A 24,485-nucleotide genomic window follows, 5' to 3' on the forward strand; every position below is an offset into this window, starting at 1 on the left:
AACTCTTTATTGCCAAAATTGGACATACTGAATAGAGTGAAGTAGATTGAACTGAATTGAAACGAACTGCATAAATTGAAGTAGATTGAAATGCTATGTTGATAGGATTTAATAGGAACGTAATAATAACAAACAAATGTTACGGTTCAACTTTTAAATATTATATAGATTTGTTGTAAAGAAAGTTATGTCATAGCATTATTGTTTGAGTTACACTTAAATCCTTCTTTGTATGTAAATCAATTTTTTGTTGATGAGTGGAGTTCAATCCTCGCTTACACCAAAAACTAATTGGTATCTTGGTTTAATAATAAAATACTATCATCAGAAGCAAACGCATAGGTTGAAACTAACAAAAAAAAAATTGTTTATGTTTGAGATGTCATATACTTTAAACTCTGCTAAATTTAATTTTCTTTAATTAGATTCCCTTTACCAAAAAAAAAAAACCAACCACCAACAACAACAACAACAAATGGAGTAAAAAAAAAACAAAACAGAATAGAGAGGTGAAGAAACGGTGGGTGGAGTTGTGTGGTGAGAGAGACGAAACTGGAAATAAGATCTCAAAGGTGGGGCCCCTAATCTCGAATATATCCATAGAATAATTCACTTTCATTTTACATTCACCTCATTATATTATGTGTTACGTGTCAACAAACTAACGACTTATTATAATCTACAAATTTATAATCAATTTTTTTATTAAAAAAATATGTATTTTTTTTTTTAAATTAAAATTTCAGCCATTTCCTCAGTTGAAAAATTACAATTTTTTTAGAGAAAAAAAAAAAAAAAAATCAGAATGCAAGACTAGTAGGAGAGAGTTGAGTTGAGGTGGGTGTGGTGAAAACAGTGACAAAAGTTGAGAGAGAGAGTGAAGAGAGAGTGGCCATGGAAACTGCAATATGCGGTCGAGTCCCTCTTTCACCCAACAACGTTTTCAACCCTACAAAACTACCTGGTACTCTCTCTCTCTCTCTGTGTTTTGTTTTGATTTAATTAATGAAAGCTCTGTTGTTATCTATGTTTCCTCTCTTTAGCTCAATCAAAATCCCTTCAACAGAAAAAAATAATAATAATAATTACTATATTGATGATTATTTATATTGAGGCCATGTAAACAAAAAATTGATTGTGATGGAAATGGAATGAAACTTTTATATTTTACATTATTGTATCTTTATGAAATTGTAGGTATCTCAGGGGATAAGTACGCAAATTATAAGCAATGCAATCAGCGGAGCATTTTGATGGCAGTAACAGCTGCTGGGGCAGGGAAAGGTGGAGGCTTATTGGAGAAGCCTACCATTGAAAGAACCACACCTGGCCGTGAATCTGAATTCGACTTGAGGTATTCACACTATACCCTATACTTTATCTATACAAACTTTTAGAATTATGGTTGAATGATTAAACTTACTTTTGGGACAATCGATAAATTTAATGCGGAAGGTCTGACTTTTAGAATTATGGTTAAATGATTAAATTAACCCGTTCTAACTTTTGGGACAAATGGTAATTTAATAGAGTATCAGAGCAAATGGTCTTAATTGTTAAAATTATGGTTAAATGATTAAATTCACTGACTTAAACTTTTTGGGATAATTAGTAATTTAACATGATATCAGAGTAGAAGGTTGTGAGTGAGTGTTAGAATTATGGTTAAATGATCCAATTCATTATTTTCTAGAAGTTTAAGTTTTTGGGACAATCGGTACTTTTTGTCACACGAACTTTTTAATGAGTCGTGTAACTTACTTGGATGGTTGTATGAATTGCTACATGATGGGTTGGAAGAGATTACTCCAAACCCGGTTGGAGGAAAACTATGTCCATCTGTAAATTGCTTAGAGTGCCAATTTGAAAACAAAACTAAACAATTAAACCACCAGTGAATAGTAGTATAGGTTTTGGAGCAAGAGTCTTATAGTTCAGAAACTTTCTATTCTTCTTTATAAGGAGAAATAGGGTTTGAATCCCCCGTCCCCCACTTGTAACAATTAAATTATCCACCAAAAAAAAGAATTATGGTTTTTTTTTTTTTTGGGTAAAGTTTGGTAAAAATATTAAACTGGGTCTTTTTTTCTTTCATTTTTATTTCCAAAATTAGCAGTATTTTTCTACTGAAAGACTAAGACATGACGATTTTGAATGATTCGGACCTTCTATATTCAAACCAAAACTAGTTCAAAGGATTGGCTTTTTTTTTTATTCAAATTAGATGAGTTCTATGAGTTGCCAAACACTCTTGTTGGATTTCGATTTACAGTGAATTTTTGTAATTGATTAGTCACATGCTTGTGCAACACACAGGTAAATTCACAAAAGAGTTTAAAATCATATACTATATAATAATAGTTGCATCCTAGAAGTTGTAGTTGTGAGTTGCGACATTTGATTCAACATAAGTATTACATGTTATACAACATGTTTTTGGTACAGTATAAGTACACATTATATGTGTTTCTTCAGTATAAGTATATCAAAATTATTAACATATTTCGCTTCTTGCAAATTTATTTCTAAACTTTTAAGATATTTAAATACTACTTTGATTAAAACTCAATGACCAAAAGTTTAAGAAATTTAAAAGAAGCTTAATTTTGTTACTTTAAATTATTTTAATCGTCTATTATAATTGTTTTGTTTTGATAAAGACTTGGTCTTACACAGTATACTTTTTTTATGAAATTTATTTATTTATTTATTTTTTTGGGTTCAATGTCAATTATATTATTGAAATATCCTTTTTACCTTACATATAAATATATAACAAATATACCATTAACATTGCTCATAAGAAAAAATGCTATTAGTACAGGCTATTGCATTTATTATTCAAGTGATTAGTTTTTATCTTTTCTTTTCTTTTTACTTTCTTTTGTTTTTTGAAAGGTAGTATAATATTTTATTAAAATGAGAAACCTGGTGTTATATGGTGGGGCGGGGATAATATATGGAGAAGGTGATAAGTAAGAAAGATGGGACTGCTTGGGAGGGTGGTGTTATAATGTTGTTAGATTGTGGAATTAAAGTGGCTGGGCCAATATTTCCAAAGTTATTGTTAGAGGCAGGAGATGGCACTAGAATTTGGTTTTGGCATAATCTTCGGTGTGGTGATTTGTTGCTCAAAGACATATTCTGAACACTCTTTCTTATTACAGGAGATAGAGATGCAATTGTGGTGGATTATATAATCAAAAGATGGTTGTCTTCACTAGAACCCCTTATTTCACATTATATTCCACCAAAGTTTTTTGCAACTTGCAAGGGTAAATTGATTTGGTCTTCTTTGAAAAGCCTTAGTTTTCAGGTCAAAAGTTATTATAAGGCTTTGAAGTGGGGAGTAATAGTTTTTTTCCTTGGAAAAGCATATGGATAGTCAAAGCTCCACTAATAGTGGCATTTTTCGCTTGGACTGTTGTTTTGGGGAAAATATAACAAGGGACAATATGAGAAAGCTGGTATAATAATTACGGATTGGTGTTGCACATGTATATGAAATGAGGAATCAATGGATCATTTGTTGTGATATCACATAAGAAATATGGACTCATGTTCTGTTTCTTTGGGGTTAGGTGGGTTATGCCAACAACAATGGTTGAGCTATTGACATGTTGGAAGGGACATTTTGGCAAACAATATAGTAGTGAAATTTGAAAGGCAATTCATCTTTCTTTAATGTGGAGCATTTGGAGAGAATCGAGAGATAGGAATGTGCGTGCTTTTGAGGGGATGAGTTATCCATAGTGAAATAGACGCTTTTATTATTAAGGTCTCTCAATGACTAGATGATGGCTACTAGTTTACTCTCTTCCATGAACTTTTGGTGTCCCTCAACCTTATGAACTCTAGATGTTAATTGTATTTCCTTTGGGTGCTTCACTTCTATACATTATGTGTACTAGGTTGCACTATTTTTAGTAAAACTTAATACTTTTCAAAAAAAGAATGAGAGACCTCATGCATACTGGATATATACGAAAGGCTCCCATAAATAATTATAATCCAAGATTTAATGAATATATAAAATCTACAGGAGTGGAGGCATTGCCAAAATCAATACATTACTTGTATAAGGTCCATAAGATTGACATTTAAGCTCAATGGTACTCAACTAAACCATTTAATTTGGGATTATTCGTCCCAAATCATCTACTTAAGGCAAAGAAGAGATTCCTTCTAAATAGAATTGCTTCTATGTCATCCAAATAAACCATTCCAAATTAAAATACACATCAACCACCTTTTGGGGCATTACCCATTGAGTCCTAAACACAGTGAAGATGGAAGACCAAAACCTTCTAGCAAGAAGGCAATGAAGCAACAAGTGATCAACAAACTCATCAAAATGGAAGTTTGAGGAGTAGGTTCTTGATCAAATGCCTTTCTTGATAGGAGCTTCAAGGTCCAGAGGAATCATATTTCTTTTGGTTGGTAGAAATGGAATGGCAAGCTTGATTCAAGTCATCAGCAAAATATTGCCATCTGTACCAAAGACAAAAGCCCCTTTAGTGCTCAAGGGTCTAAAACACTAAAAGATGGAGAAGCAACTAAAACAGAATCAACTACTAGTGTTAGAGTCCTATCACATTTAAACATACAAATCAATTCACTATAATCATCCTTCTGATAAGAGTATCCAATTTTACAAATTGTCCTCAAAGCGGCTGTCTGAGCAAAAAAGTACCCTTCCTCTAGAATGTAAAAGGAATTTTAAGGAGTTCTTTTGAAATTTTTTTACACATGTTATTGACAATGATGCCATCATAAGTACATATGTAATGTTTACACAAATTTTTCTGAGAGTTTAGGAGTGTACCCTCCTTTTGAATTTTTTCAAGGAGTCATGTGCTTCTTCTTCTTTTTTCTTTTTTGACACCAGTGCCTTGACTAGAACACCTAATTGAAAGCCTACATAAGTTATTTGTTGGGTGCTCATACTGTATGTCTAATCACTTGCAATCTTATGGAATCTCAGTGTTTTCAGCTCTGACATGGAAAGTTTGAGTGTCTACCAATAGATTCAGATAGAGAATGAACAACCACAATATAGCAATATAAATCTTCCAACTAGAGGTGGGCACTGTGCAGTGCATTTGGCCTTGTTTATGGCCCTCCCACAGTACAGAACAATCAGGGAGTGAAAATTCCTCTGCCTACCTTGAACTTTGAGGAGGACTTTAATTCTCCATGACTCCATCTATTTGCACATTTCACAAACTACAATCCACTTCAAATTTGTCTGACTTATACAAAAGGTACTGACAGTGTAAATATTTCTGTTATGATTCTCTTTCCTATACCATCTCGACATACTCTGTTGGAGACTGAGTTTGATTGGGCTATTTCCTGAAAGCACTCATCTTGTTGGATTATTTAGAAGTTTCAACAGGCCATGGGAAAGAGTAATCTATGATTTTGCCTCCTTGACTTGTATCATCATTTACTTGTCTTATGTAAGTTCTAGACCTTTAATTCAGGATGTTATTACAGATGCCTTTGCATACTAGCACTGGCTATGCAAAATTTGACAGTAGGTATGTAATATGCAGTATAAAGTTTGAAGATAGGTATGAATACTGATACCAAACATCTTGGGTGGAGTTTAGGATTGCAATATTTTTTTTAGGTTTAAAACTGCTGGAGAAACATGGGCATTTCAGTAAAGGGTAATCTATGATATTGCCTCTTCATTGATGTGGAGTTTAGTTCTTAAATGGCATATTTATCATTAAATTCAATAGCAATTTCATCCGTCTTTAATATGGGTCAGATTGGCATTCATGGCCCACATTGAAAACTTTTGGTTCATTATTTAAAGTTGGTATGATTACCTGGGTCATTTGGATAGGAGGCCTTTTAGGTTCAAATTCATAGCACTTCCTAACTCTTCCTAATGATTGAGGAAGGCTGAAAGCGAGGACTGTTACTGTAACATTTTGGAAGTGGCTTGATGAAGGTGATGAGTTGCTACAGCATTGTCTTGAGAAGTTATTGCTAATATTCTCAACTGTCTAGAGGGTATTATAGATTTCAACCTTTTTGAGTAGCTTTGTCTTCTAATACCAGAAAGGATAGCTTTTTTTTTATTGCTGAGGTACTATCTATTTTCTACTCTTTGTTTATATTATTTGTATGTTTTCTTGTTAAATCAAGTACAAAAAAGTAAATAAAAATTGAATCTGTATCAAAGAGGCAAGTGTGGCAGATCTAATGAGGTTCACCAATGGAGTCCTCCATTGGGATTTTCAGTTTTGTAGGGAAGTGCATAATCGTGAATTGGAAGCTTTCAGAAGCTTCATCAATTCCATTTATTGCACTCCTGTAAGGGGGAATGGGGAAGATAAGAGATGTTGGCTGCCTTGTAAGAGTAAGGGGTTCACGGTCAGTGCTTATTACCATCTTCTAGTTGGCCATAGTGAGCAGTTTTTCCCTTGGAAAAGCATTTGGAAGCAAAAGATTCCCTCTAGAGTGGCTTTCTTTGTATGGACCGCAGCCTTGGGGAAATGCCTGACAATTGATAACTTAAGGAAAAGAAAGGTTTGCATTGTGGATTGGTGTTATTTGTGTAAGTGTAATAGTGAAACTATTGACCATCTTTTCCTTCATTGCCCGGTTGCTTCAGAGTTGTGAGATATGGTTTTTGGGTTATTTGAAGTTTGCTGGGTTATGCCATTTTCTGTTGTTGGGCTTTTGGCTTGCTGGCAAGGTCGTTTTGGCCGCCATCGTAATGGAGATATTTGGATGGTTGTTCCTCACTGTTTGATGTGGTGTATTTGGAAGGAAAGAAATAGTAGGTGTTTTGAAGACAAGGAGCGTTCCATGCCCGATCTCAAGCTTCTTTTCTTTAGAACCTTACTTGATTGGTTCTTTGTGTGGAGAAACCATCAGTTTTCTTCTATTTTGGATTTTCTTGATTTTTGTAATGTTCGTTTTTGATTTGTTCTCCCCTGTATACCCCCGGTGTACTTGGGTGTCTTTCTCTTTTTGATATCAATGAATTTTTATTACTTATCAAAAAAAAAAAAAATATGTTTGCCCATCTTGTTCTTAACTGAATGGTATTTCTCCTTAGGGTTCAACTTCTATCAGTTGTTCTCTGGTCTTCCCTGTATCATTGTAATTTTAATCACAAGTTAATTAGTAGTGCACCAGAGCAAGAGTTGTTGAGCCTGGAAGCATACCATCATCATTTTAGTATAGAAGTAGAAAGAAGGGAACTATGGAAATTCCCCGTCAAAAGAAGAAAGAAAGAAATGATGACAATGCCCCTATCTTTTGGGGTGAATGACTAATTTATTCTTTTATCCCAAGTTGATTAAACCATAATTGCAAGTGGTTAGTTTGTTGAATAGATTGTATAATGTAACAAATAGAATTGATCACAGAGGAGCTGAACCACCCAATTAATAATTAATTGTCGTTCTCTCTTCTTTTTTTTCTTCCCTCTGGTATGGCAATGTGCCATGCTAGCGGTTGATTATCTGTATTTGTTTAACATTGTCTAAGTTCATGCAGAATTTATGCCAAGATGGAGATGACTATCCTTTTCTTTAGATAATAATAGAATACCCAACTTTGTTTATTGATTTGGTTTTCAGAAAATCAAGGAAAATGGCGCCACCTTACCGTGTTATGTTGCACAATGACAACTACAACAAGCGGGAGTACGTTGTTCAAGTGTTAATGAAGGTCATCCCGGGAATGACCGTTGACAATGCAGTTAACATCATGCAAGAGGCACATTATAATGGCCTGGCAGTGGTGATTATTTGTGCTCAAGTTGATGCAGAAGAACATTGCATGCAACTCAGAGGAAATGGCCTTTTGAGTTCAATTGAGCCTGCCAGTGGTGGGTGTTGAGTTTTAACTAGTATATTATTATCAGAAAGATACATTTCTTAGGCAACGGGGTTCGATCCATGTCAAGTACTACAATTTCTGCTCATATGTACATACACTGAGAAGGTCCTATATTAAGAGTAAAACCTTTGTTATTATGTTCGCCAAAGTTAAGCCACGACTACTACAACTAATACATCAACGTTGGTTTTATTCAAATGGACGTGGCTTCTGTGTGTACAGTTATCAATTTGTGTGCATTGTATTGAAATTATGGAGAATATTACCTTAGCATGTGTTTCTGGCATTAGTTTTTGCCTATCAAAATTCTTGAATTTGATGTTCAGGCTTAGGAATCGATCAGAGCAGAACAAGTTGGTTTAGTTCTTTCTAGGAATAGAAAACAAAACTGTTTTTTTTTTTTTTTTTCCTAAAGAAAAATACAATACATGGTCTATTTGATTTTTTTTTTTTTTTTCTTTTTAGGCGGGTTTGTTTTGAATGGACAATAATTTAAGTGGAAATTTTTTTATGAAACTATAAAATAAATGCTCATTTTGAAAGCAAGGTGTAAAATATAAAATACATGAATGAATGAGCAGTAAATTAGAGAATTGAATGGAGACGCGGGGAATCGAACCCCGTGCCTCTCGCATGCGAAGCGAGCGCTCTACCATATGAGCTACGTCCCCAAGTTTGAAATCTGAAGTGAAAAGCTATTTTACGTTCACTAAAGTCAACAACGTCAGAGGATAGTCACATAAAAATAAATGAATAAAAAATCAGAAGATGGTCAACTCTACCTCCACTTCTCTCTCTCATAAAAGAAGCATTGAAACACTTTTTTCTTTAACATCTCTAATCTCTGGGACAAAAACTTAAGATGGAAGGGAGGGGGTGATAAAAGACCCATTCCAATTACAAAAAAAGCAATCCAAAGGGCCAAATCGTGTATCAAAATATTTACATCTTTAGAAACAAAAGCAAAATCCAAGCAAGACAAAAGTTTTAGAGTAGATTTAAATTATTTAATATCATATACAACCGAATCCAGTGAACCAAAGGATGAGGATGGGGTGTTGAAGTTTTGCACAGTATCAGTGAGAGTTTTGGAATCTCTGTCAATGATTGAAACATTATCAAACTTAAGCCTGCACAAATCCCATTTCATCCCTTGAGTTTAACTTTTTTAAAGGTACACATGGAAGTTAATCATATTTAAAATTGTAAAATGAACTAATATGTTTATAAACAATTCGAGTTTGGCCAGTAAAAATTCTTGTTTGAGTTTATATTCTAATTACACATATCAACATCAAGCCGAAGTTTAGAGCTTGATTACTTAAAGGAACCAAGTTTGAACAAGCCAAAATTCAACATGATATGTTCGTGAATACTGAAGAAATTTTTTCCATGATTAATTTATTACAAGTTCAAAAGACAAATTTATAAAAGGACATTTTTCATGATTCACTTTGAAGTGTAAATGAGTTAATTAATAAAATTATGATATTATTTTGGTGGCTAGTATGCATTAAAAAGGTAGAAATATATATAGGTTTAAGTAAAAAAAAAATGTACTAAATTAACTTAACTCAGCTTATAAACAAGCTTAGCTAGTTTGGAATATATTAAGGTTATTGAAATGACAACCCCTTTGGTTTGTATAAATACAACAGTAATGTTTTCGTTAACAAAATATTTTAAAAAAAATTATTGTTATTAATTTATACATACACATCAGAGACTTTCATTCATCCAAAAACCTTAAAGGAGGGAAATGTCATTCAATCTATAGCTTTGATAAAGAATTTTTCTTTATAAGTGAAATATTCTGTTAGTGAAATCACACAATTTGAGAGGATATTCACTTAACTATTGCAATTATACAAACCTCAAGGGTTTGGTATTATTATACAAATGTTTTGGGGTGAGTGTCAGTTTGATAAAACTAGAGGAAAAGTTTGTGTGTGTGTGTGTGTGTGTGTATATATATATATATATATATATATATATATAGAATAATAATACAAGCAAGACAACCTTTTTAATTGAAAGAAAGATATACTTTTAACTGACTGAAACTTGTACAACTATGATTAAATATAGGACTATAACATATACATTGGGTGCTACAATGACCTGCTCTTTTTTTTTTCTTTTTTTCTTTTTTTGCCAGATGCGAGTTGCCAAATTCCCCAAGCATGGTGATCCATTTAGAGCAGAAGAAAATACGTCTAGTAGCACGATTAAAATAATAGTCAAAACCAAATACGTCGTTGTTACTTTTTATTGAAGAAGATAGTAGGCCATGTTGTTAACTATCGACATACTTATAAGTCAGATATTTCACTACCAAGATACTCGGATGAGGAATTTTTGGTGCAATGTCAATTATAACCAAAGCTGTTTGTGGTCTCTCGTTTTACCACACGGATACATGTGTGAAAAATATTATTATAGCAAGCACGCTCGAATGTATCATTGTTTTATACAAAGTTATCAATAGCATTTTGTTCCAGTTAGAACTGCCAAAAAATTTCACTCCGATTAGTTACCCAAGTACCCAAGTATGAATCACCCCCCTGTTCAGCCTCAGCTTAAATTCTAGTCCATTCCAATTTATTTCGATTTTTGCTCTGTTCCACTAAATTTCAGTAGGCATGTGAACAAAACTTTGTTTTTTTTATTGATTTTTTTTTCCCCCATTCCCTTTTAGAATAAGAATTTGAGTTTCACTGGAACTATAAGATAGCTAAATGAAAGATCAACTTCAAGGGCAGCTTAGTACACTTTTGGATGAGTTAAATAAAATAGCTAATTGAAAGTAACACCTCCAATCATTAGAATAAAAGTAAACACGTTTTGGACGAGTTCCGCATTAGATCACAATGAATAGACATCAAACTAACTACATGGGCAGCTTGCCTTTGAAAAAGACATTGGAGCACTGCAAATTAAGAAGCAATGGTACAGTTTAAATTAATGCACTGTCATCTGTTTAGATATTAGACACAGGCTTTGAAGTTTTTACAGGCCTGAAAATGTTAGTGTGATTCATACAAGGATCCGGAAGCTCATACCTAAGCATAAGACAAAAATATTGCAAATTAGTGCCTTTAAATGCTAAAAGATACACGATCTTTAGAAGGATGCCCTGGAATCATTAACTCAGCTATGGCAAAGGTAACAAACCTCTGGTAATTCCATGGATGGAGAAAATGGCATCTTAGGGGCATTTTCTTTGAATGTAAGAAGCCCCATGTTCTTCATACCTGTCAATCACATACAAAAACAAAACGATTTAAGTAATCTATAAGAAGTTCAACCCTGATTTTGTAAGCATGACTTAATTTTTCATTCCAATAGAAAAGTGTGGTTAAAATGCGTCTCTAACAGTTAAAAGACACTTTGTAAGCACAGTTATAGCAAAAAGGGGAAGCTTACTCAGACTTGGAGAACCACATCTGCTGAAATGAACCAAGAGAAGCCAATATACTCCCTCCTATCCAAACACTGAAAAAGTTCTCAACACCAACAATAAATTAGATGAAGCAACAGTGCATAAATTTTGAATGTAAACAAGAATTTTGCAAAGAACAACGAAAGAAAGAGGTGTTGCAGGAGTTCAACTATAGCAGTATATTAGCCAAAAGTGAGGCTACAGTACATAAAATTGAGAATTATGACCTTCATTAGGAGAGTTGAGTACGTGGACAGAAAGTACCATGATTGATAGATCACAATTGATTAAATTTTGAATAACTAAGGCAGAAAGTTAATCAGATTCAAGCCTTTCATGTATCAGGGAGTGATCTATATAGAGGTTGCCCTGGCCCCTAGTCAAAAGGCCTAGTAAAAAATGCTAATACATTTCTTCTATACAGAAAATCAGATCACAAAATATCATGCTTCAAGCTTACAGACACCCTTATCCTAATCATGCTTCAACCTTAGAGAAATCTATAGAGTCAGACCCGTCAAAATGATGCCAACTTTACACAGCGTAAAAAGGATGTCTACTCGCACTCAAGCAACACAAGTAGTCCCCATGGAAGAACCACATTTGAAAAAATTTGTTTGACAGAGCATCAGATACCAAAATATTAGCTATTGCAATACACTGACCTGAATCTCCTTTCTGTTGCATTTCCACTTGCCAATACTTTAACTCGAGCAGCTTGAGGAGATTCCTACAAATTGAGGATGATATCTCAGAAATGAAAAATCTCCATGTAAACTCAAAATTCTCCATGACTTGCCTAAGGTGTGATATCAGTGGTGTTTTTTAAAAAAATAATAGTAAATAAGATTTGGAAGGGGGAGAGTAAGTTGGAAGGTTTGAATGCTCCAATAATGTGGTTATTTAATACTCAAGGCTTACTGCATGATGAAACCAATCGACTAAGTTGTTGAAAAAGTGCGTACCAACCAGAAAGGAATGTAAGCAAGAGTTGGAAGAGAGAGAGGAAAAAAAAAAGGATAAACAATATACTTCTAGCAAGTCTTTCTCAAGGCGTTCCTTCAACTGTTGCATTGATGCAGTGCCACCAGCAAGCTGTATAATATAGAAACAGCAGAAAGTTTGAAAATGGTACAAGTTATAGTAAACAAAGGCACTTCTATTGGATATATCATGTGTGAGTGCATGTGCTCATGTGTGTGTGATCCCATTGCATGAAGAAATTAGGGTATGTACCTGATAGAGTGGTCTCTAAAGAACAGGTAAAAAGAGTCTCATTGAAAATATTTTAGCATAGATAAAACTATTCACCTAGTCCTAAGAAGTTATTGGGAAGTCCGCACACATAATACATTATAAAAATTCTAATAATTTGATCATTTTTTCCACACAAAAAAAGGATATTCAACTTAAACTAGGTTACACTATTGAAGTTTTAATACTTAGTAGCATTTTATAATCTAAACAAAAAATATGTAAGAAATTAATGGATGAGGAGTAGGAATTAATCAAGATATCCTAAAGAAGAAAATTGAAAAAGGAAAAGACAGATTGACACATATATTAAATTTACCAGTATACTACTAAATAGCTCTCTCCGAATGTCCACATCACACCTATTAATGCTCTCTATGACCTGAAGAGTTTAAAAGAAATTAGTAAACCAAGAGAAATTTAAAAAACAATTAAAGACAAAATGCATGCAAGTGTAAATGCATAATCAAACAAAAGAGCTCACCATTTGTGGTAGACCACGAACAGATGGAGCAATCTCCGCAAAATTCTCCATGCCAGGAATTGTCTGAGGTTTACATCAAGAATAAAATTGAAAAGTGAACACAGGCCAAAAGTAATGAAGGGGATATTGAATTGCCAAATAAACTGAATAAGCACACAAAACCATTGAGATCTACATACCAATTCAACCACTTAACATTTCGGAAGCACAAACAAGAACACGAGATACACCATGATACAGAAATGGAAATTCTTAACAAACTAGAACACAACATAGCGGAAAGATGGGAATTAATTAACTAATTATTATTTTTGGGTTTATTTTATATAATATTGATAGGCATGTTTATTTTAGGTTTTAAATAAATAATAACCATAAAAAAGTTCATAGTGAATGACAAAGTTAATAATGAAAAGTTATTAGACATATATGTTTATTTTGGGATCAATGATGTCTTAATAGAAAATAATCAAGTCAATGATAAGGTTGAAAAGAAAAAGAGGAAATTATAATAAAGACATTTTGGTCAAACTGTGAACCCATACCAAAGATAGCTCATAACAAAGAAAATTAAAAGCATTAGACTGGTGAGAGTAACCGAGATGAGATTAGTAGAGAGAGTGTGTGTGTGTGAGAGAGAGAGAGAGAGAGAGCATCAAGGGTTGGTTAAAGCAGCTTGGATGGAGGCCGATGATAGATGGACAGGTCTATCAAAATACCAACAACAGAGATGTGATGGCTGGTCAAGAGAGAAAGAAGATTTTTGATTGAGAGAGAAAAACAAGAGCCCATATGATTTGTGAGCTTGATCAACAGTTGAGATTGCACAAAGTAATCAAAATAGATATTTTTTTTCTTTTTATTATTTTATTTTATTGGTCGTCATATTAGGACCATGTCCCTACTGTGCCCTGACTATGTCCAAAATAAATAAATAAAACTATTTTTTTCCTCCCAACATGCCGTGAACAGGCATGCAACCTTGTTCCCATCAAATATAGTCTGACATGGACACAACAGAGATTTTGCCATATCCGTGCTTCCTAGCACAGCATACGTACATTAATTTTTCTTTTAATAGTAAGTTGCATGTGCATTTAGTGAATTTTCAACCGAACATAAATGCTACTTTTATTGTTAAGTTACACATGCATTTAGTGAATTTCAAAACCCAAGATTCTTATGGGAGGAGGAAATGCCTTTTGTGCCAAAGCTCATTGGCCACAAATATGTACATTAATTTTGGGTATGTGCATATCATACCAATATATCATATCAATAAAACCCAGTTTACATTGCACATTCATCCAAAAATGACCAGTCAACGAGATGACAATTAAAGTTAAAGAGGAGGGTGTGTTTCCATTTGTATTTCCTATTGTGAATTCCACTAAATAACTTATCTTTCACATTCTTATTAAACCAACGCAATAGAAAAGGTAATCAATTAAATTAGGAAGTTAGTGTTAACACAGAGTGAAATCAGATTTTTACGGGTAGAAGCCAATTTAGCCAATAAACCACCCATATGATAATAATGGTACTAAATGAAATATGAACCCAAAATTTTCAATTTACCTGAGAAAATATATAAAAATTTGACATTTTGTAAACTCACAAGACACCCACCTGAGCCAGGGATGGATTAAATAAAACATCAGGAATCTTGAATCTGTCAGCTCCAATTTCAATCGTCCTGCGTTATACATTCAGAATAAAATAACCACATATCAATATTAGAAAGAACAACTTAAGGTTACTTAAACAGTATAAAACCGAGGTAATAGTACATTGTAATAATGCCACATTGTGCCTCATGAATCCAAAAAAGTTTATGAAGACCAGAACCAGGGAATTCAAAGATGCAGAGCAATGAAACATGATGTAATCTGATAACTGGTAACACAAAAAAGTAAAGGGCTTACTGGCCATCAGGTAGCTCATATGGCGTCATTGGAATGTTTGAATAAGAACTTTCTGTAACAATAAGGATACAATATCAGAAAGCTTAGTATGGTCAATGCTTCTGAAACCTCAAAGATTAAAACATTTCATGAAACAATGGAGTTTAACCTGAAGAGAATTAACAAGATTGTCAAGGTTCAATTATATATGTAACATGACCACTTGTATATCGTCTATTGCTAATACGAAAGTACTAAGGTTCAGGCTTTGTTCATTTTCCAAGATAATATTTAATCAAGCTGTGAAAGAATTGAGGTATCTTGCCAACAAGCCCTAGCTTGACCAACATCTCCTCCCCTTGCAAGAGAAAGGTGGTGAGCGAGGTTGTGGGTTCAAATCCTATCAAGTGCGTGTGTAATTACTAATAAAAAAAGGTTATTCCATTAGTCCTTAAGTAGGCTCCTGGCTCTCATACACTATAAAAATTAAGAATTAGTGACACAGTGGTAGGAGTGTGAATATAAATGAGCTACTCAAGGAGCCTTTGGGGGGACAGGGTATGGTAGAGTAAGGAAAAATCAGGTTCTGGACCCATCGCAGGAGTTTGGGACCATCTAAAAAATTGACGAAAACATGGGGAAAATGCACTAGCAAATTCATGAATTGCTACAAAAAACATGATTGAACACAAGCACTAACCAAAGGAAAAAAGAAAAAAAAAATACAGTAACTAAATAAGATAAGCATAAAAATACATGCATATATCTTTATAGCTACAAAACAGCATCTTAAAGTGTAAATATGGGAGGAGCACAAACCATCATATGGAGTATCTGGGGCTCGACACACACATTCCTTAATATCACTAGCAATTACCCTCTGTAATAAGAGAACAATCAGAAAATCATAATAAAAATGAGAGGAATATTAGTAGAAAAATTAAAATAGAGGATACATCTCAATAAACAAAACCATGATCAATCACAGACCTGGGAGTAGAGCCTGTAGCTTTCTGTTGTATTTGGAAAATCAAGGTCTACCGTCTGTGGATTAATAAAAGTTAAAATTGTTAGCAATTACATGTTATTAATTTAATATGCAAATGCACGATTAGGAAATGTATAACTCATAATGCATTTCACTTAAAATAATGACAGAAGGAGAATTAAGAATGTTGCATTATCTAGTAGTGCACCAATAAAGTTTATTCTTGAGCTGAGAAGCATCTCAATATTTTTGGTAAATAAAGTCAGAAGCATAATAAGAACAGTGGTCAAGGTGTTGAATGGCACACCTTTAGATAAGTTTAATCTTAAGCAATAATGGACAGTATTTTGAATTTGAAGGCCTTTGATTACAAGCAGCACGCCAGATGGTCAAAAGGGAATCAGGTATATATACTAGAGTCAACTTAAATTTAGGAACAAGTGAGTACATTGTTAAAGAAATCATGAATTGTTAACAAATAAAGACATGTTTCTGGCTAAGAAGAAAAAAAAAATCTAACATTAGACTTCATATAAAGCTTACAAGCAACCTGACCATGTGGGTACTATAATTTTGTGGTTTCATGCAGAGCGAGAAGTCAAGACAGAGGAGATGAGTAAAGAAAGTATGAGATTGAATTATGATACAAATAAAATGAATGAATTATGTGCACAAAAGAAACGAGCAATGAAATCATTGAATACCTGATACTCCCCTGGCCTTGTTTCCTTTCTCTTAAAAGCATATCGAGGTTTTATCTGCAAAAGAATATTAAGAACACATTTTGAAAAATAAAAGGCAAGGAAAATTTATGAAAATTGAGACAATCAATTTGCCATTCAAGATAAATATTAATTTTAGTCACTTACCATCATTCCTTTGCTTTCCAAACTTTTCAATAAGCAATCAGTAAGAAATTCTCCTCCAATTGGAGAAGATGCCACAGCCTATTGTTGCAAACACAAAAACAAGGGAAAAGAGTGTTACAAGCTATGAAAAGATTTATTAGAACTTTAACATGGTAAAAACAGGACATTAAACAACTTTAAGCTGCCCCTTCATATTTTGGGGAGAATAGGAGGGTGGGTATAGGTTATATAGGATGAATGTTAAAATATAAGAACAAAGCTTATACAATCACTTAGTAACAGTTGTATGTATCCAAAAGACATGGACATCAAAACTTATCAACCGGTAGGTAATTAACATTCTTAAATGTTAAGATTTAAGAATGAAGCTCTGTTTGATTGATCCCATGCATGGGGGGCTTACAAATAACCATTCACTTTAAACTTCAAAGAATCACTTTATTTTTTACATTTTATTTTTAAAAATTCTTTTAGGTGACTTTGTGTTCATTATTGTGTGCATGATGTAGTCTATTCCCTTATTAAATACCATTACTTATCCCCCCCCCCCCCCCCCCCACAAAAACAAAAAAAAAAAAAAAAAAACAATTGCCCAGGGAAACCTTCCCTTTTTTTTTTGGAACTCAAAACAAACTTCTAAAATTAGATAATTAATTGTACTTGTGACTGGGATGAAAGGATTACTGACAATTAAAAAAGGTAAAACTTGCTGAATGAGTGATACAAGCCAGTATATGTATCAATAAATTGTATAGCTGACAGTACATATATGAAGCTACAGTGACTATGTAAGAGTCCAAAAGGCATAATTTGAATAAAAACTGGGCTTGCTTAATGAGAACAAATTTACTTGAATATAACAACAGCAAGTCATTCTTTCACTTGGTTAATAGGTGAGGAATACCTTTTGAAGAACATAACCATCATGCACCGGAGCAACTGTGGTTGATCCTCCACCACTGAACGAGTTGGAAATTATAGACTATCATATGTTAGTTTTTCTTCTCACATATACTAAGAAATTTTAAATGAGGATGAACAATATACTTTTGATAAGTGAAAAGAAAAACAAATAACAATTGCAAATTGCGCATACTCATTAAGCTACTGACAAGAAAAGAAGATTATAACCAACATCTTTCTTAAATCAAAGAAAATAACAGTCTTTCCAAAAACAAAGTGTTAACATTAAATATAGACAAAAGAAGGAATATAACGCAAATCAATAACTCATAATTCCTTTTTTTTAAAACACTGATATTTTTGTGATGAGTATATCATCATTTTATTAAGAGTAGGAGAGTGCTTCCCGTTCAAAGATATTGTGCAGAAAAAAATGTCAAGAATTTGATTAAATTCAAGATTTTTTTTTTTTTTTTTTTTTTTGCTAGGTAGATGAAATCCAAGAAATAATCAAAGAAATGCAAAGCAGATGTGATATGAAAAGAGGCTTAAATTAAAAGGGATGCCAATCAATAATGCTTTGCATGTAGCTAGAAAGGTAAGGTAATGCCAAAGAAAAGGAACCAATACTCATGCACAATAACTAAATGTGACTACCTGTCAACAACTAATGCGGTAGCACGTCCTGATGCAAAAGATGTTAGAACCTGGCATCAACAAGTACTCCAATCAATCACAATACTGACATTTCTTGAAGAAAGGAGAGGGAAAGAGAAATTCATATTAATAATCAAAGTACTAGAAGTGAGGTTATGGGTCCATTAGGAGCATACAGCATTCTTGGCCAAAAATAATGCAGGAACTTTGTACTTTTCGAACATAAGCTCCGCAGTCCTGTCAGATAAACAACAATCAAACTCTTTTACCAAACATAAAGCTACATCCTAAAGAATAAAATGCAAAAACTTAAACCATGAATATTGATTATAACTAAGAGGAAAAGGCTTTATTGAGTTAGGTGAGAATAATTGTTCCGCATGAGGGTAGAGCCAGATAATGAAGGCATATAATCTTAAGTGACAAGAAGCTTGATTCTTTATAGATTTATATAAGACAAGAAACTAATGATCGTGTATCATGCTTTGCATAAAATATTACCTAATAATATTTTTATTTAAATCATGAAAAAAAAATATCCTCCATTAATGGATTCAATCATAAAGGTCACAAAAATGAAATAAAATTTGCCCAACGGGACAGTACTTGTGTTCATACTACATGACATTTTTATAAAACTGGCACCATGCTCTTGACAAACTCAACTGAAATGCATTTACGTGTAACCTTAGACTGCTGTAGTGAACATTCCACTTTCAAAGAGATCAATATTGTTGTCTAAGTCTTAATTTTGTCTTAAATTTTCAGACATTTCCAATTACCCATATTAACATACATTACTTTTGTTTAAAATTATCTTCAAAGGCTGTGGATAAAGATAGTCCTCTTCTTTTTCTTGGAGTGGTAATTTACAAATGCACCCAATGGTTTTGACCTCACAGCCTTGCCCTTCTCCTTGTTCTTACAATGGGAGGATGCACCATCTAAGAAATGTCTATTGACGAAACTATGAACCTGGTCTAAATGTCTTTGTCTAAGCTTATCCACTATGAGGATTGAACATGGCGGCTTTTGGGTCTCTCCAGACCAGATTACATACATGCACTTTATTCAAAGAATATATTTGAAAGTTACAACACAGTTTCATGAGTTCACTAGGAAACAAAGAGGTCGTTCTATTACACACAAACTTCAAAGATTAATTTTGACAAGGTTTAGACAGAACCTAGGCATCCATTAAAAGTTACCAGGTCCACAATCAAGAAGAAGAAGTTATTTAAAATTTGCAAGGACTAAAATGTTCACTTTTTCCACCACACTCTATTTTCAGCTGAAATTCCTGATGCAAGATACCTTTTAGTTGAACATTCAGTTTCATTTCACAGAACATAAACCCTAGAAAAACCAGATAAGGCTTCAGGATCAACTGTTCTGAAAGGAAAAGAATTTATCATTATATCACAGAAGTTTTTTCTAAAATAAAATCAACATATATATGCAGTTTTCACTCAAAAGTTACCAATGCCTGTGCCTCATATAACTCATGAAATAACTGACAAAGAAAGCTGCTAGTATGTATGCACAGAGACAACAAGTAACAACAACTTCAGTAAGTCAATCCTCAGTGGCCCTAAAATAATGCGAGCCATAAAGATTACAACGTCCAGAAACTGCTCTAAAATGAATTAAATATGAGAAGCACTCATCTTATTATACAGTGCCAGCTCACCTTTCTCTTTGCTGTTGAGTATTAGAAGATGGTTCTGCAAGTAGCATTGGATGCTCTTTAGGATCAACCAATAGGCATTCCCTAAAACAAAAGAGCAACCAATTATGACAATTGACATACAGTAACATAATTACCCAAAAAGTTTCTGGCTGATAATTGATATTTTACAGATAAATAACACACTTCTGATTGGTCTTGAACACACAACCACACAGTCCACCCAATTCTCACAGCAAGAGGTACTATTTGACCTAAAGCTCATTGGACTAGGCTGATAAATGATCCCAAAAAAAAGCCTTCACATAGTTACATATAAAAGTTTGTAAGTTTTCGGACAGTGGAGCAGAGTTACAGAATAACATAGTTCTATTTTTTTTGAAATCTGATATTCAATGAGAAAATACTTGTGTGAGTAAATACACAAGACACACAGAGTAAAGTGCTACCGAATGACATGGCTCTACTCTAAATTTTTTTTTGATAGATGGTTCCACTCTAAATTCAAAGCAACTAAGTAGGTCCACACCTTCACCACATCTCTCAAAACTACAAAAGATCATATGATCATTTTATGATTTAGGCGCCCAAGCCATCTCTATTTCATTAGCATATCACTAGAAAATAGGATTACGAGCACCAGAAGACAGTATAGAAATCTATCCTCAACCATTACCTGAAAGCATGGTCCCATATGCAGTCAGCTATTTCCCAGTCAGAGATGACTCCATCCTTTAGAGGCGACAGCACCTAATAAATAGACAACAAAAATCCTTGTAATAAGAAATTATTTTGAAATATGAGGTCAAAATTCTCATATTAAGTAAAAACTAACAAGCTTACATCCATATGATCTCGACGGAAGCCTAAGGATTGAGATCCAACGAACAATTTGCGTTTTCCTTTGGCTTTGTCAGAATCAAGAGTTTTGACAATGTTTTTAGAATCTACTGCAGATCCAGAATTTTTTTCAGTAATTGCAGTCTCATCAACATCCATTTGGTCAATTGCCCCGACAACCTTAACAAAAACAGAGAGATATCAAAAACTGATTTTAGCTGGGACAGATTCAAAAACAAAGCACAAGTGCACAACAATTTCCAACAAATTATGTTAAGGTGGACAGAATATATTTTACACCTAATCCCTTAGAACGTAGAGGAGGTAGGTTGGGCAGTTGGTCAGATCTAGTATGGATCGTACGAATCAGATAAATTCATATCTGAAGGAGGTTTACAATAAGTTCTTTCAAAATTGACTATTTGTCCCTCTGTTAGAGGTGTTCCAAAAATGTAGTGTAGAGTGTAGACTTATGAAGCAGTAGCATATCATTATAGAAAGCTCCAGACCGATGCTCACAACCTTTAACAGTCCAAGCTGTTTTTTTTTTTTTTTTCTTTTAACTAATAAAAATTTTTTTGATATAAAAAAATAGCGTAGCCCAAGTACACAGGGGGTATACAACTGGGGACTAAACAATCAATTACGCAAACTACATAAATCTATCAAATCAATAATAGATCATAAAGACTGACATGCAAAACCAAGGTATGGGCCAGTGGGACCACCCCTGTGGGGCAAACCCCGGGTGCCTACACACCCCCGCTGAGCAAGCATCGGGTAAATTGCACAATTGATTGGGGGTACATGCATACATACATATATGTCATATATATTCAAGGCATAGAATGTGCAAGTCTGAAATCCCAAGAACCAAGAACCAAGTATTTTTTTAATTCTTATTGGTAAGTTATACATACTCCCAATGGTGGAAGTGCCAATTAACCTATAGTTCATTGGTGGCTCAAAGAGCGAAGTATTCAACACCAAAAATTAAACATTCCCATTTCCCAGCAAAAACATAATATCGCGATCAACCTCCACACCCCTTCGTTAACTAGAAAATACCAAAATCACCACATTTGGCACAACTGTTTAAATAACACCAAAACTGGAAACATTTTAACATTCCCCCACCAATCTTACCACAAAAATACCCAAAAATTACCATCCCATTCCCCCTAAAAGTTTCCACATACCATTAATAGTTCCATGCTACAATTCCAAAACTCACTAACACAAATTTTATTGTACAATGCTACAAACACATAGCAAATTACAGGTGCGGAGGTAAAATTGAGTCCAAAAGTTAGGAACTTTAACAGAGTGAGAGTGAGAAAAAGACTTACAGAAGGGAACACAGCTTTTGGGGCATCTTCGCCGGCGTAACCAGCTTTGCAAGTGTGCGACCCTAGGTCTATTACTATAGCTGATACCTCATCTGTTTCAAAATAAATAAATAAATAAATAACAATTCAGAAGAAAAATTAGTAAACTTTAAAAATTCCAAGGTGTATATATGAGAAAACAAAGTATGAAGCTTTATTCACTCACCTCCTCCGTACATGGCTGCAAGATTTCACGGAGAGAGAGAGAGAGAGAGAATTTGGGGTTCTGGTTTGGTCTTGTAGTTTGGTTAGGGTTTTAGAGAAGAGAGTCGGAGTGAGGGAAAAACTGAAGTCAAAATATTTTTGATTCGTGAAGATCCGGATCCGAATCCGAATCCGACTGTGACTAGGATACGGACTCGGAGACTCTCTCTCTCTATTCCCCCTACTAGTCTAGTTGGCCGAATTCGAGTAAGCTGGGTTGGGAGGGCGGGTTCGGGTTAGAGATACTCGTCACCTGTACCCGTTTAAGCCTAAGAACTAAGATGTACCGAGAGAAGTAAGAAGGTATTTTATGCCAATTTTTTTAAATCCCAGTTTTGATGCTAGTGGGAGTTTTGTAAAGTGGGCCAAGCTGTTCGGCCCAGTGAAAACTATTACAAAAACCCAACATTTTGGGCCTGCCTATTTCAAATGTGTTTAGTTTTTCAAAACAAATGGATTAGGCTTTCCCTTTTTTTTTTCTTTTTTTTTTTTATAAGTTAGAATTCTACCTAGCCTAATTTATGCGTATATGTGTGTGAAACACCCTCTTAGAAACTTAAACCCTGACCCTTGCCCCCCCACACTCCACAAGCACTTATAGAGTGACCATCATGCCAAAGGTGCGCGCGATGGCTTTCACATTTTTTTTAAAAGGAAATGTTATTGTCAACAACATTTGCACAATACTTTCATAGCAAATCCTAAGTAGCAACTTTTTATTTGGCTGTTACAGGTGGGTAAAAAAATAATTTAAGATGTAGATTCAAATTTGAATCATTAATAATTTACTATCTATGATTTGTAATGAAAATACTATGGATGTACTATTTCTTTTTTTAAATGATTTTAGAAGGACAAAAAATGGTTTTGAAATAGGTTTTCAAAACATGTTTTTATTATAGGTTCTTGATATGAAAGAAGACAATATATATATATATATATATATATATATATATATATATATATATATATTTGGCAAATGTATCTCTATTATAAGTTTTCGTTAAAAACACAAAACTCAATCTTGAAGATACCTAAATATATTTTGTGGGGCCCAATAATTTATGGGCCAGGCCCACTTGCTCACGGGAAGTCCAAAGGCCCAAACAAAAAAAGGTTATGGCCTGGAGATGCAGCCGAGGACAGTTTAGTCCTCGGCAGACCCAAAGCCCCATTGAGAAGAGGGGTAAAAAAGAGATATAGGAACAAATTTGTAAGGATACCTAAAATATCCTGGGAAAGTTATCCTTACTACCCTTCCCAGATAAGACTCTACACCTAACAGAGCCGTATTCTTCAACTTTATCAACCATCCCCAACAATTCTGGGATTGGACTAATGGGACAAATATCAGTCTTGTAAAGGTTGACCCTACACGTGGACGAAGGACAGCGAACGCGGGTTAGTATAAAAGAAAAGGTAAGTGAATCTGGAGAGGGGCTCTGATCCTACCTCCAGAAAGAGAGACTCCATGGGGAAAACACCTTAATGAGACATGCACATCATAGAAAAAACTCACCGTTGGGTAACCGGGGTAAGACCTTAATGATCCTCGGATCAAGTCCGAGGAGCCCAACCCCATAGGATGCGACGCTGTAGGGTTTAAATGTTCAAACCCAACTCCTTTTTCTACAGGAATTCCTCTAAAATCAAGACCGGAACATCACCCTGTGACCAAAGGCAAGCTTTTCAAGCCCACTCTCTACAAATCATATTGTGAGGGATCTTTCATGTGCGAGCCCAACATCATTATTGGGCCGCAAAAGAATTGTGTCCCTACAGTTTTCAATTTTGGTATTTGCAAAATAAATTTGAGCAACCATTTTCTAATTTTGGCTTTTTAAAACAGTTCAATATCCCTTCATATTTTATTTTTAAATGATTAAAATAATTTTGTTTAAAATGCCTAACCAAACAAGATACAACCTAAGTCTAGTGCACTAATGCACTAAACCAAAGCTTACCCCAACCAAACAATCCCACTATTATTTCTTTC

The 24,485-nt window shown here is 34.0% G+C and overlaps 2 protein-coding genes and 1 non-coding gene across 3 annotated transcripts; 1 reads left to right on the forward strand and 2 right to left on the reverse strand.

Moving 5' to 3' along the window:
• The first annotated feature begins 793 nt into the window (after window positions 1–793).
• On the forward strand, window positions 794–8,158 carry LOC115964178 (ATP-dependent Clp protease adapter protein CLPS1, chloroplastic-like). The gene is made up of 3 exons (XM_031083533.1): window positions 794–964; window positions 1,198–1,354; window positions 7,608–8,158. The coding sequence occupies exons 1-3, from the start codon at window positions 895–897 to the stop codon at window positions 7,867–7,869; spliced, it is 489 nt and encodes a 162-aa protein (XP_030939393.1). The 5' UTR covers window positions 794–894; the 3' UTR covers window positions 7,870–8,158.
• Window positions 8,159–8,467: 309 nt separating this feature from the next.
• TRNAA-CGC lies at window positions 8,468–8,540 on the reverse strand. The gene has a single exon. It is a non-coding gene; the product is annotated as a tRNA-Ala (tRNA).
• Window positions 8,541–10,650: 2,110 nt separating this feature from the next.
• On the reverse strand, window positions 10,651–22,757 carry LOC115964134 (actin-related protein 4). The gene is made up of 21 exons (XM_031083471.1): window positions 22,452–22,757; window positions 22,247–22,338; window positions 20,901–21,077; window positions 20,734–20,807; window positions 20,061–20,141; window positions 18,547–18,607; window positions 18,371–18,420; window positions 17,715–17,769; window positions 16,811–16,888; window positions 16,646–16,699; window positions 15,944–15,997; window positions 15,773–15,833; window positions 14,975–15,026; window positions 14,679–14,745; window positions 13,050–13,112; window positions 12,885–12,947; window positions 12,344–12,406; window positions 11,977–12,041; window positions 11,296–11,364; window positions 11,044–11,123; window positions 10,651–10,931 (listed from the first exon to the last, which is right to left on the reverse strand). The coding sequence occupies exons 1-20, from the start codon at window positions 22,462–22,464 to the stop codon at window positions 11,078–11,080; spliced, it is 1,338 nt and encodes a 445-aa protein (XP_030939331.1). The 5' UTR covers window positions 22,465–22,757; the 3' UTR covers window positions 10,651–10,931; window positions 11,044–11,077.
• Between the last annotated feature and the right edge of the window lie 1,728 nt (window positions 22,758–24,485).

This window comes from Quercus lobata, chromosome 10 (genome assembly GCF_001633185.2).
Source record: "Quercus lobata isolate SW786 chromosome 10, ValleyOak3.0 Primary Assembly, whole genome shotgun sequence".
NCBI lineage: Eukaryota > Viridiplantae > Streptophyta > Magnoliopsida > Fagales > Fagaceae > Quercus > Quercus lobata.

What these genes read in the sequence shown, in the direction of transcription:
- LOC115964134 (XM_031083471.1), bottom strand. An exon ending in ATGGTTATGTTCTTCAAAAG is followed by an intron (nt 16,889 to 17,714) that starts GTATTCCTCACC and finishes TTGCAACAATAG; the next exon opens with GCTGTGGCATCTTCTCCAAT. An exon ending in GCTACAGGCTCTACTCCCAG is followed by an intron (nt 15,834 to 15,943) that starts GTCTGTGATTGA and finishes CTCTTATTACAG; the next exon opens with AGGGTAATTGCTAGTGATAT.
- LOC115964178 (XM_031083533.1), top strand. Translation starts at nt 895, where the DNA reads ATGGAAACTGCAATATGCGGTCGAGTCCCTCTTTCACCCAACAACGTT. An exon ending in CAACCCTACAAAACTACCTG is followed by an intron (nt 965 to 1,197) that starts GTACTCTCTCTC and finishes ATGAAATTGTAG; the next exon opens with GTATCTCAGGGGATAAGTAC. An exon ending in GAATCTGAATTCGACTTGAG is followed by an intron (nt 1,355 to 7,607) that starts GTATTCACACTA and finishes TTTGGTTTTCAG; the next exon opens with AAAATCAAGGAAAATGGCGC.